General features: G+C 30.6%; 1 protein-coding gene across 1 annotated transcript; it reads left to right on the forward strand.

Moving 5' to 3' along the window:
* The first annotated feature begins 4,549 nt into the window (after positions 1 to 4,549).
* LOC129910331 (cilia- and flagella-associated protein 52) lies at positions 4,550 to 10,824 on the forward strand. Its single transcript, XM_055987667.1, has 12 exons — positions 4,550 to 4,852; positions 4,925 to 5,033; positions 5,093 to 5,193; positions 8,211 to 8,314; positions 8,674 to 9,074; positions 9,137 to 9,309; positions 9,370 to 9,599; positions 9,655 to 9,871; positions 9,957 to 10,074; positions 10,134 to 10,253; positions 10,316 to 10,459; positions 10,523 to 10,824. Exons 1-12 carry the CDS (start codon positions 4,635 to 4,637, stop codon positions 10,778 to 10,780), a joined length of 2,193 nt encoding a protein of 730 aa, XP_055843642.1. The 5' UTR covers positions 4,550 to 4,634; the 3' UTR covers positions 10,781 to 10,824.
* Positions 10,825 to 16,738: the final 5,914 nt, after the last annotated feature.

The raw sequence follows: 16,738 nt of genomic DNA on the forward strand, positions 1-16,738 counted from the left end.
AGCGTGAGCTGCGTACCAGGCTTGAGCTAAAATGGATCCCATACAAATTATCGATAACTTGTATGGGAATTTTATCTCGGCTAAAATTTTTTTTTATACAAATTTATGGAAAACATTTAGCCGATCTAAAATTTATCTGAGCATATCTCATCGATAATTTGTATTGGAGCTAAAATTTAGCATGAAGACTGGTATGCAGATCCGATTTTCTTCAGTAAAGCCTGGTACGCTGCTCGCGCTAAATTTTAGCTCCCATACAAATTATCGAAAATTTTTAGCCGAGCTAAAATGGATCCCATACAAATTATCGATAACTTGTTTGGGAACTTTATCGTGGCTTAAATTTAGCGCGAGCAGCGTACCAGGCTTAAAACTTTCAAATAAAATAAGTCAGAGACGCAAAACCTGTCTAAAGCCTTGTACGCAGATCGATCTAAATTTTAGGTCCCATACAAATTATCGAAACAAATTTTTCTGAGCATTTTATCGATAATTTGTATTTTCGCTAACCTAGCCAAGAGAGTGAAGGTGCAGCGCCTGAGATGGCTAGGTCACGTGGAGCGCATGGACAACAATGCTCCGGCCCGGAAAGTTTTCGACTCCAACCCAGAGGGACGGCGCAGTAGAGGAAGACCTCTTCTGAGGTGGCGCAACCAAGTGGAATGGGACCTCAATCAACTTGGCGTGCGCAACTGGAAGCAGCGAGCTAAGGATAGAGCTGGCTGGCGAAGCTTGTTGGTTGAGGCCCAAATCCACAGCGGATTGTAGCCGCCTTACGGCGCTGGTCACCCTAAAGCCTGGTACGCTGCTCGCGCTAAATTTTAGCTCCCATACAAATTATCGAAAATTTTTAGCCGAGATAAAACACAGTACACATAATATGTATTATGTGTACTGTGGAGATAAAATGGATCCCATACAAGTTATCGATAACTTGTATGGGAATTTTATCTCAGCTAAAATTTAGCGCGAGCAGCGTACCAGGCTTAAAGCCTGGTACGCAGCTCGCGCTAAATTTTAGCCGAGATAAAATTCCCATACAAGTTATCGATAATTTGTATGAGATCCATTTTAGCTCAGATAAAATTTATCGATAATTTGTATGGGAGCTAAAATTTAGCGCGAGCAGCGTACCAGACTTAAGTAAGTAAGTAAGTTGTATTTTGTTCGCGCTAAATTTTAGCCGAGATAAAATTCGAATACAAGTTATCGATAATTTGTATGGGATAGATTTTAGCTCGGCTAAAATTTTTCGATAATTTAGGGGAGCTAAAACTTAGCGCGAGCTGCGTACCAGGCTTTTGGTGTTATTCTGTTTAGAAAACAAGTACAAAGATAATACAAATTCTTTTGGATACAGTTCCCAAATAAATTTTGTTTTATTTAATCTTCGTATCCATCGGGTAATGCATTTTTTCTTGGATTATGAAACAAGCTCTTATTTCCATCACCCCAAGGAAACCGTTTATTTCGAATTCCCAAATACTCATATTTTACAAATTCTGGTCTTTCCGCTTCCGGTTCATTTTTTATGCTCAAAAAAACAAATGCAGATACAATTGCTAGCACCGGAAATGCACCGAAAAGGCTTAGTTTCCTCCACAATGCAGCTTTATGTGTTTCTAAAAATCAAAATACATTTTGAATGATAGATATTTGGTTAGATAAATTTGTTTTACAACCTTTAGAATTTCTATCTGGACATTTTTTAAGTTGAACTTTTGCACATTTAGATTGTTTGCCACTCAAAAAAGAATTTGATTTCAGAACGAAATAGTTTTGAATTATTTTATGGAACCCACGATAAGTTGCTTTCATTTTCTTTTTTTATAAAAATGATTTTGCTTTCTTTCTATTGATACAGTTTTTATTGAAAACTTGATTTTTTAAGTAGTTCGGGTTTGAGACACCTGAGAGCACACAGTATTTTCAGAGTGATTTTCAGAAAAAGGACTTTTCAGACTTTTTCCTATCACAAGTTGAGCACAAAAATTATAGTTTTACAACATTTCTCAGACAACTTTTCTGTTTATCTTCATGAGTTTGTTGTCTAAAATTTCAAGAAACCTGAACTATCGCAGGCTTGTATGCTATAGATACGGTGACCATATTTCTGGAAGCCAAACCCGGGACAGATACAAATTCATTGGATCGTTTTAAAAATATTGATTTTTCAAAAAATTTCAATTTTTTTAAAGAATTTTCATAATTTTTCTTTATTTTGATATCAAGAACGATTTTTTGGGAGTTTTAGTTGAAATCATTTAAGTCGTTTACGAAATCCGAAATCAAGAAAATGGGTTTATAATAATGTCTGTTAATAACTTCCAAAAAAATATTTTTTTAATCAAAATCGGGAGAGCTGCTTTTTACGCAGCTTAAGCCTGGTACGCTGCTCGCGCTAAATTTTAGCTCCCATACAAATTATCGAAAATTTTTAGCCGAGATAAAATGGATCCCATACAAGTTATCGATAACTTGTATGGGAATTTTATCTCAGCTAAATTTTAGCGCGAGCAGCGTACCAGGCTTTAGGTAACGAAATTGTTATCTGTCACCTCCATTTATTTGTCCAGGCAATTTTTCTTGCAGCAAAAGTTTTTTGACTTTGGAGACTTAGAAAAATTTTCGTTTTGCTTCAGCAGCGTACACGGAGAAAACATAACGCCAGGGATAACTTTACTTCTAATATATTTAATCAGAATAAAGTTGAATATACCAGAAATAAAGTTAAATATACCAGAAGCATAGTCATCCCTGCCTTATTTTTTCTCTGTGTACGCTTAATGCTTTAAGCCTGGTACGCTGCTCGCGCTAAATTTTAGCTCCCATACAAATTATCGAAAATTTTTATCTGAAGCCTGGTAATTCTAATTTTTCGATAAAGCCTGGTACGCAGCTCGCGCTAAATTTTAGCTGAGATAAAATTCCCATACAAGTTATCGATAATTTGTATGGGATCCATTTTAGCTCAGATAAAAATTTTCGATAATTTGTATGGGAGCTAAAATTTAGCGCGAGCTGCGTACCAGGCTTGAGCTAAAATGGATCCCATACAAATTATCGATAACTTGTATGGGAATTTTATCTCAGCTAAAATTTAGCGCGAGCTGCGTACCAGGCTTTATCGAAAAATTAGAAAAATTTTAATTTCCAACTAATGTTTTCTTGTTTTCCGTACAAATTATTTAAAATGTTGAATACAAAAATCAGAGAATGTGCAAATACGGGACAATCACGGGACAAATTACAAAATACGGGACACTTATACGTCCCGGGTTTCTTAAATAAAAACCCGGGACAAGCTGTAGAAATACGGGACAGTCCCGGGTAAACCGGGACGGATGGTGACCGTAGCTATAGACTATAGTGCGTGTATATAAAATCATAATAGTTTTTTGACCGACTTAAGAAAAAGGAGAATCTCTCTCATCAGAACTTTCGACTGGGTGAACCGATTTTGATTATTCTTTTTTGTTTTAAAGCTGGTGCTTCCCATATGGTCACATTATAATTTGGTCCAGTTCTAACTATGGCATCAATATGTGTGTTTTTTATTACAACCGGTCTTAACTTGACAAAAAAAACGCAGTCTGGGCTAAGCAATTTACATGTTAAATACAACAACACCTTAGCCCCTTGGGCTAAGTTGTTTAGCCCGGAGATTTCTCTGGGCTTAACTTTTTGAAGAGTTTTAAATCTGTGCTTTTTCATAAATTTCATAAATTGTTTAGAATTTGTTTAAAAACGTGAAAACTCACGTTTGGAAGGACAAAATGTATTAAAATAGTTTTGCTAGCATACATTTTTGTATCTCTTTGTAAAACATATATGAAAAATACAAGAAAATGACGAAAGCGAAAAATATGACAACTCTAAATTTTTGTTGTGTCTGCTGTTTTCGGAACATTCAATATACAGTGCTGCCAAGATTTCAGGTTAAGCCCCGATGCGTTTTTTTTGTCCAGTTAAGACCGGTGGTAATAAAAAACACACCTAATGATTAGAAAGTAGGTTTTGGTTTTTTGTTAAAATATATTATTATCGAAACTTTTGCAGAAACAAAATATAAAATTATTGTCATTTTCTCCTTTATTTCAAGTAATTAAGGGCTGTTTGCTAAAATGAAATGAACTATTTTAGTTTAACATACATTCTTAAAATCTACTTTTTTCCCTACCTAAACTATCACATTCGATTTTTTGGAGAACTTAAATTCTTAAGTTTCATTTCAGAAATAAAATAATATCTAGTATTATTCCAAAGAAAGTACATCATTTTAAAAAATGGTTTAATAATGTTGTTATGCATTTTATGTTGACTTGTGAAGTGAACACATTTTTATATAGGTATATATTTTTTAAGTTACATTCCAAATATTACGTGTGACTCACTCGTGCATTTAATGTCTGTCAGAGAACCATTGAACCGCATCATAATGAAATCACAATGAAATTAACCCCAATAGGATGGTTTAACCGTTGGAAACATAAAACAAACCCCTTAACCAAAAACCCTAGCAACAAATAATTTCCTTTTCATGTTTAGTCAAACAAAACTCAAAAACCCTCATTAACCAGAAGTATTTTGAAGAATTTGTATCGTATATTTTTTAATATTATCTTTAAAAAACCATGGCTCAGCTAGATGAAGTTGAAAATATTAAGCTTAAACCACGAGCAATATTTGGATTCGATGGTGATGTTCTATTTGGACTTAATCTACATCCCGATGGGATGCATACAATCATTCCTCTGGGGAATAAGGTTGTTATAACAAATACGAATACAAATGAGCAGGAGTTTTTAACTGGACACACAAATATGGTATCCTGTTTGCATGTTTCTCATAGGTTTGTTTTTTCTTTGTTAAAAGTTTAGGAAAATGGAACAATGTTTTTAAAAGTTATGTATATTAATTTTAGTGGCAAATATGTAGCATCTGGTCAAATCAACCATATGGGATTCCGAGCATATGTTATACTATGGGACTATAAGGAACGAAAAGAAATTGCAAGGCATGATCTTCATAAGGTATAAACTCGTGTTTAATGAAAATTGTTCTCTCTTCTCTTAATTATACATTTTCTAAGGTGCGTTGTGAAACCGTTTGTTTTACTGCTGAAGATAAATATATTGTAAGCATTGGTGGTGTTGATGATGGATGTGTCATAGTTTTTGATGTTGAAACGCGGTAAGTTAGTTCATTTTGAAAATTACCTTCATAGCTCAGCCAAAGCTTGAGTTTGAATATGGTTTTTCGTTGGTTTTAAGTTAAGTTAAAAAAACTGATTTTACAGAGATTTCAGTTTCAGAACCTAATAGAGTATTGTATTGCATAAAATAGCATTTTAATAATAGGTGTGTTTTTTATTACCACCGGTCTTAACTGGTTAAAAAAAACGTCTCGGGGCTTAGAGAGAAAAATTGGCAGCACTGCATACTAAATGTTCCGAAATCAGCTGACACAAAAAAATATAAAGTTGTCATATTTTTCGCTTTTGGGGTTTCTTGTTTGTTTTTGAAAAAAAAGTTTAACTAACTGTTAAATAAATATTTAAAACAATAATAGTCATTCCAAACATCAGCTTTGATGTTTTTAAACAAATTCTAAACAATTTACGAACAAGTTAATTTGGTAGCACAGATTTAAATCTGTTGAAAAAGTTAAGCCCAGAGAATTCTCCGGGCTAAACAACTAAGCCCAAGGGGCTAAAGTGTTGTTGCATTCAACATGTAAATTGCTTAGCCCCGACTGCGTTTTTTTTTGTCCAGTTAAAACCGGTGGTAGTAAAAAACACACCTAATAACAAAACTGAATTAACCGAAGGTGCAGCGGAAATGAGTATAAAATAAAGTGCACGACTGAGTCGCACTTACTTGCTCTTAGAAATTAAATCACTGAAATGTAAGAGTTTTTATGAAAATAAGAAAAAACAAACAAAATTAAAAAAAAACTCAAAATTTGTTCTTGATATGAAAAAAAAACACTCTTTATTAAATGAAATAGAGCTAAAAAAAGTATGCAATAAAGACACATTTTTACAAACAAAAATTTTAAATCGTATGAGCCATTAAAAAAAAATAATTTTTTATAACAAATTTTTTGTCATTTTGTAGCCATTATTAATGAACTTCTAAAACCAAGATTTCAAAGAAATTCAATGTTAGTTTTCGAAAATTCGATTTTTCAAACAAAAATGTTCAAATTTTTTTCTTCAATCCCAAATTTTTACTTGCGATATAGGTACTATATATCAAGTTATGCATTCGTACAAAAAAAAAGTTGAGATAACATTTTTCCATGACATTACGATGGTAGACAATGCCAAAAAAGTGGGTCCCGGAAGTCCGTCTGTCTGTCTGTCTGTCTGTCTGTCAGTCTGTCTGTCAGTCTGTCTGTCTGTCTGTCTGTATAAGGAGCTACAGCCTAAACGGATGGACCGATTAATGTCAAACTTGGTATGTAGCGTTATTTGGCGACTCTCCAGAGGGGTTTTTGGAATTAATTTTTTTGGACCAAAAATAACGGTACATGTCATATACCGATTTAAGTAAAATTGAAATATCTCGAAAACGGCTCCAACGATTTTGTTTAAAAAATTAAAATGTTAGTTTTAAGCAAAGGTTTATATTTTTTTTTGAAAATCATTATTAACGGTACCAGCCATAGAACGGTTTTTTTCAAATCCGATTATCTCCGAAAATGATTATTCGATTTCAACGAAACTTTTTATGAAGAAGCATGTATATAATTTAAGTATAAACCAAAAATAAAATTTCCAAAAAAATAATTTTTGGATTTTAAAAAAAAATTTGAAAATTTTTTTTTGAAAAATCCAATTTTCGAAAACGGGACATTGAATTTTCTTGAAATTTTGTTTTTAGATGTTGATTAGTGATTTCTACAAAATGGCATACCAATTTTATTTTAAAACTTTTTTTCCAAAAAATTATTTATAAAAAATTATTTTTTTTTAAAAACGGCTCTAACGATTTTGAAATTTTTTTTTCTAAAAATGTATGTTAATATATCAATCAAAACTGCATACTTATTTTGGAGGGCAATTCAATTTTAGATTTTATTTTATTTTTTTAAAAAACGAATTCTATTTTTTTTTTTTCCAAATTTCTATATAAAGTCTTAAAAATTTAAGCAACTTTAACTCTAAGATCAAGTTCGTGCGACCCAGTCGTGCATTTTATTTTTTTTTAATTTTGCTATTATATAAAAATGTTTAAAAAATTTCGTTGAAAATGAGAAAATCATTTGAGAGAAAAACATATTTAAAAAAACGGTTCTATGAGAGGCTTTTGAGATTTTTGAAAAAAAAAAAAAATTCATTAAAAGATAGACCTTGTCTAAAAACTAATACTTGAATTTTTTTAACAAAAAAAATGTATTTCATTGCTACACACCAATTTTGAAGTGGACCGCTTTTTTCACATTCTCTATCATCGTAATGTCATATTTGATTTGTATCTCAACTTTTTTTTTACGAAAACAACTTTTATTGTTGTAATTCTTTTTACGTGCAAAGTTAAAAAATATTGCACTGGTATAAATTGAATTTTTGCTTTTTTTTAAGTAGATTTCATATTTCTTTTTCGTCAGTCATGATTTCGTGATCAAGGTATAAGATTTTTAAAGAACCATGCAGATACAGAACCTAAGCAGATTTTAAACCCAAAGTTCAAAAATATTGCATTAGTATAAATTGAATTTTGCTTTTTTCTTTTAAGTAGATTTCATATTTTTTTTCGTTAGTCATGATTTCGTGATCAAGGTATAAGATTTTTAAAGAACCATACAGATACAGAAAATAAGCAGATTTTAAACCCAAAGTTCAAAAATATTGCATTGGTATAAATTGAATTTTGCTTTTTTCTTTTAAGTAGATTTCATATTTTTTTTCGTTAGTCATGATTTCGTGATCAATATAAGATTTTTAAAGAACCATACAGAACCTAAGCAGATTTTAAACCCAAAGTTCAAAAATATTGCAGTGGGATAAAGTAGTTTTTTGCTTTTTTTTTAAGTAGACTTCATATTTTTTTTATTTTTTTTTTGTTAGTCATGATTTCGTGATCAAAATATAAGATTTTTAAAGAACCATACAGAACCTAAGCAGATTTTAAACCCAAATTAAACTTTCTTACCACATTTTTCATGTTTTATAGTTTTTTATCTGATTTTTTTTTTATTCATAGCACTCCAATTTGTCGCGCAGTAGCTGTCAACAGCACATCAGGAAATCCCACATATGTGTGTCCATTAAATAAACTTGCATCTGTGTTTTTAGTATCAGGAGATCGTAAGTACACATTTACATTTGCATTATAGCGATTCTTATATTGCGATTCTTATATTATAGCATATATATATATTGAAAATTTATGTTAACAAATTAAAAATAAAATCCACGACTGGTTCGCACGTACTTGCTCTTATGTTAAAAATTAAATTAAAGCTGCTTAAAATATTTAAGCTTTTTAAAAAATAATAAAAGACCTTTTTGAAAAAAATCAGGACGGATTTTTAACTTAGTAACTTACTAAAATGGCTTTAGCATTTTACTAAATCGATTATAATTTTGCGCTTATGTATTCACTTAAAAATTTCCAACATTTCAAACTCATTAAAAATGTATTAAAATACACACAAATCTTTAAGATCACCTTAGAATGTGGACAATTGAAAAGGAACGCAGAAAACTGAGTGTTCAGGAAGTTCAAGTTGGAAGACATCAACGACGATATACATCAATGGTTTTAGATAACAATGATGAAAATATCTATATTGGCACAATGACAGGCGATGCTGCTCATGTTAGGCTAAGTTTTGGCGGAAAAGAAGGAAAAAGTGCTGTATTAGTAGGACTCTATGGAAAACATAATCCAAGGAAACCAATTGGTAAAGATTGTGAAAAGTACATAAATGGTATTCGAGAAATTGTATGCACGGAAGATGGAAACCTTTTGCTTGGAACTGGAGATGGAACTGTTGAATTGGTTGCACTAAGGAATGAATGCTTTAAAAATTATCCAAATCCAACTTGGCCTAAGTTGAAAACGGTTTGATTTGTATAAATGATGTGGCCAAACATTCGATACAAAACCTTTAACTTTTATTTTAGATAAGATCAACAAAAGTCAATGGAGCTGTAACAAGCATTGCTAAAAGTTCAAAAAATATTTATTTCATTGGAACTAACAACAGTGAGATATACATACTAAACGTTGTTAACTTTGATCTGAAGCTTAAAACAACCTGCCACAAGGAAGCAATTAACGAACTTATATTTCCCAAGTAGATTTTTAATAGACTTATTGTTGGATGATAAAGGTAATGAAAACGTATTATTTCTAGAAAATTGTCAAGTATTTTTGCAACTGCTGGCTATGAGTCTATTCGAATTTGGTCCATGAAACGTTTACAAGAGCTTCTCCGAATAATGGTTTATAACTTTCATTGCACTGCAATTGTTTTTACCCATGATGGATCAAGTATTGTATCAGCTTGGAATGATGGTGTAATTCGATCATTTACTCCAATTACCGGCAAACTTATTTATGCAATACCGAATGCACATAATAAAGGTGGGCATTTCTTAACTTGCTTAAGTTAGTTTTGAATTAACTCTTTAATGTTCAGGCTGCAGTGCATTGGCTATTTCGTCTAATGATCGAATACTTGTGAGTGCAGGAATAGAAGGACAAGTTAGGGTTTGGAAAATTGAACCTTTTCGCCAGAGTTTAATAGGAGTTCTCAAAGATCATACAGGGCCGATAAGTTCATTACATTTCAATATTTTCGACACTGAAGTAGTGTCAGCTGGAACAGATGGTTCATGTGTTATTTGGGACATAAGGTAAGAGAGGGGGTACTTTTGTACTAATATCGTATACAGGTCAAACAGGTATTAAAATAAAGAAAGTTGTTATCAATTTTTTTAGGCGAATGACGAGAAAGCAAGTAATTTGTGCCAATACACAATTTACATGCGCTCGATACTATCCAACTGGTGTTCAATTACTGACAGTGGGGTCTGATGGCAGAATTGGATATTGGATGGTGGGTATCAATGATTCAAATCTGACATAGTGACATTACTTAAAATTTTTATTTTTTAGGTATTTAATGGAAGTCTTTTAAGAGAACTCGAAGGTTCTACCAAAGAACCTGTCAATTGTGTTGCCTTTAATCCAACTGGTGATTATTTCGTTTCTGTTGGCACTGATCAAATAGTTAAAGTACGGACTTTTTTCTCATTGAAATTTATGTAACACCTTTTAATGATGACTTATTTCAACAGTTGTGGGATTACCAAAATGGAGTGACAGTTTGTGCTGGACAACAACATGCATCGCCAGTAACAAGCTGTGCTTTTAGTCCTTGTGGAAAGTTTTGCATTTCAGGAAGTTCAACTGGATCAGTTATCATTTGGGATATACCAAAGGTGAGCATTACTATAAAAACAATTTTAACTGAATTCTGAAAAGAAAAAGAAATTCTTTTATAGCAATTCTGGCCAAACACAAAATCGAATTTGAAAGTTGAAGAACATGCTAAATATGGAAATCATAGAAATAGTGATACTGAATCTAAAGTTGTGACAAGTTCACGTTCGTCAAAATCCAAAAATAATAAAGAAAACATAAATGGATTGGAGACCAGTCGAAGCAATAAAGATGTTCTTTGTGCCGAGTGTCCACCGGTAAACAATAAGCAAGTTATGGACATAAATGAAACTTTTAATGTAAAACAAGATGAGGTTTAAAATTTTAAAGAATACAAAATAAACTACTAGATTTTTTAAAAATATTTTGTATAGCTTTTATTTTAATTAGTTTTGCAGGCATAATGCTTTTTGACAGAGTTGATTATTTAAAGTTTTCAACATATAAAAAAAATAAATGTTAACCTCACATGAAAAGGTTTAAGGACGTAGCCTATCTATCTTGCTCGTAAGCGAGATAGCGGACAGCCCTAATCATTAAAGTGGCACAATGTTTATTGGTTGTGTGAGATTTTTGCCAACTAAAATCGTTGAATTATAATTCTGTAAAAATTTAAAGCTTAGATCAATTGTTGTTTATTTGGACACAAACCCACTGGACGTTAACAAGCTTATCATAAAAAACTTAAATATATGTATATTTACTTTCTATAGCAATTTTTTTACTTTAAATAATTTAAAAAAAAACAATAACATTGGCTTAAAAATGTACAAACAAAGGAAAGCTTACATTATAGTCAATTTTTTTTATTACTTCGTCATTACTTTTTCTCCACTTTTATTTGTTTTACGAATAAATTCATGTAGCTACTGAGTATTGGAAACAAACTCGACTTATTTGTCATCAGCTTTTAAGCTTATTAAAGGGACTGAGTTCAAAAAGCTTAACTTAACAACTGTTATTATTTCTATAAATTCATAGAATTTATTTCGATTGTTTTCTTAGACAAATAAAAAAAATTTAAATCTGTGCTTGGTGGTCTATTTTCTCTTACTCTAAGTGGTTGAACCACATCCCTTGATTGTGGTACTAATGGGTTTTTGGGAGAGTTTATGCAATCAATAAACTCATTTATATAGAGAGGAGATAATGGTGATCACGTTTTTTGTTTTATTTTTTTTACATTTTCCTATCTTTTCCTTTAATCTTTATGTTATTAAGTTCACAATTTGAAGGTATTGTGTATGAATTTTCGAAAAGTCCAACAGCTGAAATATAAAACGCAAGTAAGAAGTACCTATCTGCAAATAATTGTTTTTATAAATTAAGGATTCCTTATAGTATTTTTCGAGTAACGTATTCCGAGAATCTTAAAATGGAGTTTTCAAAACCTTTTCGTAAAATTTTAACCTAAAAATTCCTGGGGGCCAATTCTGGTTCTGTGAATAAGTGAAACGAAAAGCTTTTCACTTTTTCAATCATAAATTTGATTCTCGTTCTGTGAAAAAATGAAAACAAACATCAAAATTATTCATATGAATATTTTTCTTTCACTAAATTATTCAATTATTGTGAATGTTTGAAGTCGAAACTTTGAAACATATTAAATGGATAATTTTTTGAAAAAAAGGAGAGGCAAGAGCGTAACAAAAAGAATCCTTATTTTTATCTAAAGATAAGATAATAGAACTTGAAGTAAAAAATTTAGAGATGAAAGGAAAACGGTTAAAGCTAGAGAAAAGGAAGGTTATATAGCCTTAGAAAACCTCCAAAACAATTTGGCCAATTTGTTGAATGAAATAAAAGAATACATTTTTGTTTAAATTTGATATTTTTATTTAACTTTTTTTTCTCGAACATTTCATCCTTCGACTAAACATTGCACTCATTATTAAAATTTCCCCTTATATATATTTCCGTTTCATCTTGAAATTCATCTTGAAGAATATAACGTTTTCAAGGTGGTTTTTGTTTTGGAACATCTCCAAATATAGGAATCGTGAGAAGTGCATTACCACTAAAAATCAAATGATCTGCACCACATTATGATTTGCACATTTTTCGAATGTCCCCTTTTCTGCAGTAATGTGTTGTTGTTTCTTTTCTTGGTGTTGCAATTTTGATGCGCGTACCGTCGATTAACCTTTTAACACCCGGGAAACCTGCGATGCCGAAAAACTTCCTTTTGATCTCCAACAACTGTGCAGCTCTTGGGAATTTTACGTGTTGGTTTGCAATGCAATTCAATGCAATTGCAACCTATGTAATGCAAGGAGAAACTGATGTTTGGGATAATGAAGATAAGTAATCCTGAACCACAGCTCGTTGGAAGGGTCCTAGCGCTAAAAAGCAATGAACAAAGTACTTCAGTGTGCGCTGGAAGTACATGTATTCTTGATGATGATTCAAGAAATGGGATTATTTCATCTATTAAAATTCTGCATAAACGTTTTAGAAAGCGGTATAGCTGTATGAAATGTTCCTCCGTTATCATTGTTATCAATTCGGAAGGATTTTTGTTGTTTCTTAAATTTCTTATGTTATTTCTAGAAGAGAAAATCTATTTGTATGGTATTACCAAACCTTTGCGTATTCCTCCGATTTGTTTGAATTAGAGTTCTAACATAAATTGAAGACAATTTTAATAAATGCAAATTGAAACAACAAAACAATTTAAAAATATTATTTTTCGTTTTGACATTTGAAACAATTCAAAATCACAATCCCAGTAGAAAAAAGTTCACCACAGTGAAAGTTTTTGAATTCAACACGTTGTTTTCATTCGCTGGACGAGAATCGCTTTTTCGTTTCAAATGAATCGAAAAAGTGAAAAGAATGTGTGAAAGCGAAAATGAAAAGTTTTTTTTCGATTCACGTGTTCACAGAACCAGAATTGGCCCCCTGATCTAAAATTCCTAAGCAATATTTCATTTTTGCTTAGTATATAAACTGCCAGCACTCTTCTATTTTTATGTAAACTTCTGTCAGCAAGTTCAATTTCCGATTTTCTACCAAACGATTTCAACGAAATTTCTTCTACAAAAGCTTTTTAATAGTCGCACACAAGATAACAAAAAAAAAAAAAAAAAAACAATTTTCGATAAAGGTTCGTTCTTTTTTTGGATTTTTCAGTGATAACTAAAATTAAAAACAAAATTAAGTTTTAAGAAATGGCTCTGATAATTTTTGTCTCTAAAAATACACTCTAATAGAAACAATCTAATGTCGTACTTTTGTTTTTGGAGCGTGTTTATTAGAAGTTTTTTTTTTTTAAGAGCAAATTTTATGTTTTTTGTTAATTTACCTACATCATCTACAATTTTATTCCTAAGCCCCCATTTTTTTTTGTTTTGTTTAAATCAAACCCTTCTTTAAACTAAAAGTACAAATATTTCAAACTCAGAAATAAGAAAAAGGAAACTTAGTTTTTAATCTCCAAAATCCTATTACATATTTATTATTCCATAATTAATAAAATAAACAAAAATGAAAAGTCAAAAAAATGACGATCTTATTTGTCTCAATACTTTTTTTTGTAATCAACCATTTTAGTACAGCTCTATCCATTTTTCAATCTTATATAACTTGTTTAAAGGCTCTCACTTTTTCCCCACAATTAAGGGATGCGGTCAACCTGTTTAGTTGAAGACAATGGACCGCTAATGATGTTTTTCAAAAAATTCAATATTGGGTTGGATCAACGATTTAATAACTTCTATTAACTTAAAGAAAACTTAGTAAATTTAATTCACTTTTTTGTTAATTTTTTAAAGACACAAACCTTACAAAAATAAAGTTTTCGTTTTGAATTCTTGTTTTATTTGAGTAATATTTTGTTTGGTTGATGTCTTAACTAGATGAACAAAAAATTACTATTATCTGTAACCTTCTTATAATTTACTTTTTTGGTTAAGACCTAGCTTCTAATTATTACATTGCTAAGATGATATTGCTAGCGGGCGGTCTAGTGTTCCACAATATACGGTAGTGTTGCCCACAACCATCAAATTGTGGTCTATAATTTGTAACTCTTCAATTGTCTCTTGGCTGTGTTAAAGCAGTGATTGGATCTTTGATTAACCACATATCGTTGGGGAATGCAATGTGATCGTCTTTTGTCTAAAATTGCATTGAATTTTTATATCTGATATTTTTTTAAATTTAAGTTTTTATAATCAAACTTATACATTTTTTTTCAGTAAAAATAGTTGAAAATTTGGTATGGGACAAATATGTGAAAAAATAAAACTTATTTTTCTTTAAATGGTTTAAACAATTTCCCTAATGGACTTGAGCTCGAACGTCTGAATGATGTACGCTACTTGATTTCTCCATTGTGATGATTTCTTAGAAAAACAAAAGCATATTAAATAAATGTTATCACTGCTTAGGCGCAGTATTTTTATCTTCCTTTCCTTTTTTTTTTATATTTAAAAATCAAAAAAAAAATTTTAAAATTAAAATTTTAAACATTTTAATTAAAAAAAAAATAGAAATAATAATTAAATTCAATTTATAAAAAAAAGCTTCAATTCAAATCGTCAGAAGCATGTAGGTGATAGCTCGAGCATATCGATTACTCTTGAAAAGTCCAGGTCACAATTGACCAAGTCAAGATAACACACAAGTGTTCAAAGGCTTATTGTAGTAAATCTTAATTGTGTAATGGGTTATTGTACTGTGTCTCCGTAACTAGCTGAAATTTCATGGTAACATAAATTAATTGACACCATTTATATTTTATTAATTATTTATTTTTTTTTTAGTTATATTTTATTTTATTATTATTTCGTTTTAATTCTGAACTACAACTTATTGAGATCAAGCTGTGAGCTTTGATCTTGTACCTGTCAATAAATATAAAATATAACCCGAGCTTTTTATTTTCAATTTCTTATAGTTCAACGATTTTTATTTGTTGCAATATTGAATAAGAGCTTAAACAATAGGAACCTTAGTAGGGGTGGTCGTTTGTCTCAAACTACAAGGGTTGTCCACGCTCCCTAATTGTGGAAACAAGCCTGTTCATTTGAGCTAGAAACATGAGTTGTGAAATTATTCTAAAATTTAGGTTTAAGAACAAGTTGGTAATGAGACAAGATGTGATCGCTCTTTTTTTTATACATTTTATTTTTTTTTTTTGCAATTATTAAATAATTATATTATACAGTTTAATATTTAAACTAATTCAGATATAATTTTTTACGTTTACTTTTAACTACTTATGTATATACGTACAAGAATTGGATTTCACTATATTATTTCATATCACAATTTCCTAGATTCGAATTAATTAAGATATATTTTAGTTAATATTTTGTAAATAAATTTGAACTTCATGTTAGGGACGGATCTTACCTAAAATTATTATTCAACTTTAATATTTAATACAAATATTTTTTAATAATAAGAACAATTTTGCATGGGAAGTTTGAATAGGAGGCGAGAAAAAGAGAAAATACTCAAAATAGATGGTCTACTTATAAAATAAAGTAATTTTTTTTATTATGGTAATTTTCTATACATGTAATTTTTTATAATGTACAAATATGTGGACTTTTTAAATAAAAATTGGAAAAAAAAACCAAAACATAAAAATTTTTTTTCTTAAATAAATTGATTTAAAAAAAATCTTATTTTAAGACCCCAAAAGCTAATTTTTCTGAAATTTTAGATTAAATGTGTTGATTTAAATCGTAAGAGTAGGTAAGGTAGCTTTAAAAAAAGGTTTTTCTAAATTAGCCTGGTACGCTGCTCGCGCTAAATTTTAGCTGAGATAAAATTCCCATACAAGTTATCGATAATTTGTATGGGATCCATTTTAGCTCAGATAAAATTTTTCGATAATTTGTATGGGAGCTAAAATTTAGCGCGAGCAGCGTACCAGGCTTTAGAAGATAAGGCATTAAGGCCCTAAAGCCTGGTACGCTGCTCGCGCTAAATTTTAGCTCCCATACAAATTATCGAAAATTTTTAGCCGAGATAAAATGGATCCCATACAAGTTATCGATAACTTGTATGGGAATTTTAATGCCTATACCATACCTATTTCAAATGTTAAAAAACTTTAACCCTCTTGGGGCGCCATCTAGTGTCAAAATAAAAATCTGAAAAAATTTATGGGTCTTTTTTTTTGTATTTAGAAACAGTTTTTCCACTTAGGAACTTGATCTAAAAATAACGAACGCCCTAATGTACATATATTTTAAATTATTTATTTTAGCTCCCATACAAATTATCGAAAAATTTTAGCCGAGCTAAAATGAGTCCCATACAAA

This window comes from Episyrphus balteatus, chromosome 2 (genome assembly GCF_945859705.1).
Source record: "Episyrphus balteatus chromosome 2, idEpiBalt1.1, whole genome shotgun sequence".
Taxonomy (NCBI): Eukaryota; Metazoa; Arthropoda; class Insecta; order Diptera; family Syrphidae; genus Episyrphus; species Episyrphus balteatus.

Bases quoted from the DNA above. Each gene is read 5' to 3' on its own strand.
- LOC129910331 (XM_055987667.1), top strand. From the start codon at position 4,635: ATGGCTCAGCTAGATGAAGTTGAAAATATTAAGCTTAAACCACGAGCA. The intron at 9,310-9,369 runs GTAGATTTTTAA...TATTATTTCTAG, and splicing joins AACGAACTTATATTTCCCAA to AAAATTGTCAAGTATTTTTG. The intron at 10,460-10,522 runs GTGAGCATTACT...ATTCTTTTATAG, and splicing joins TCATTTGGGATATACCAAAG to CAATTCTGGCCAAACACAAA.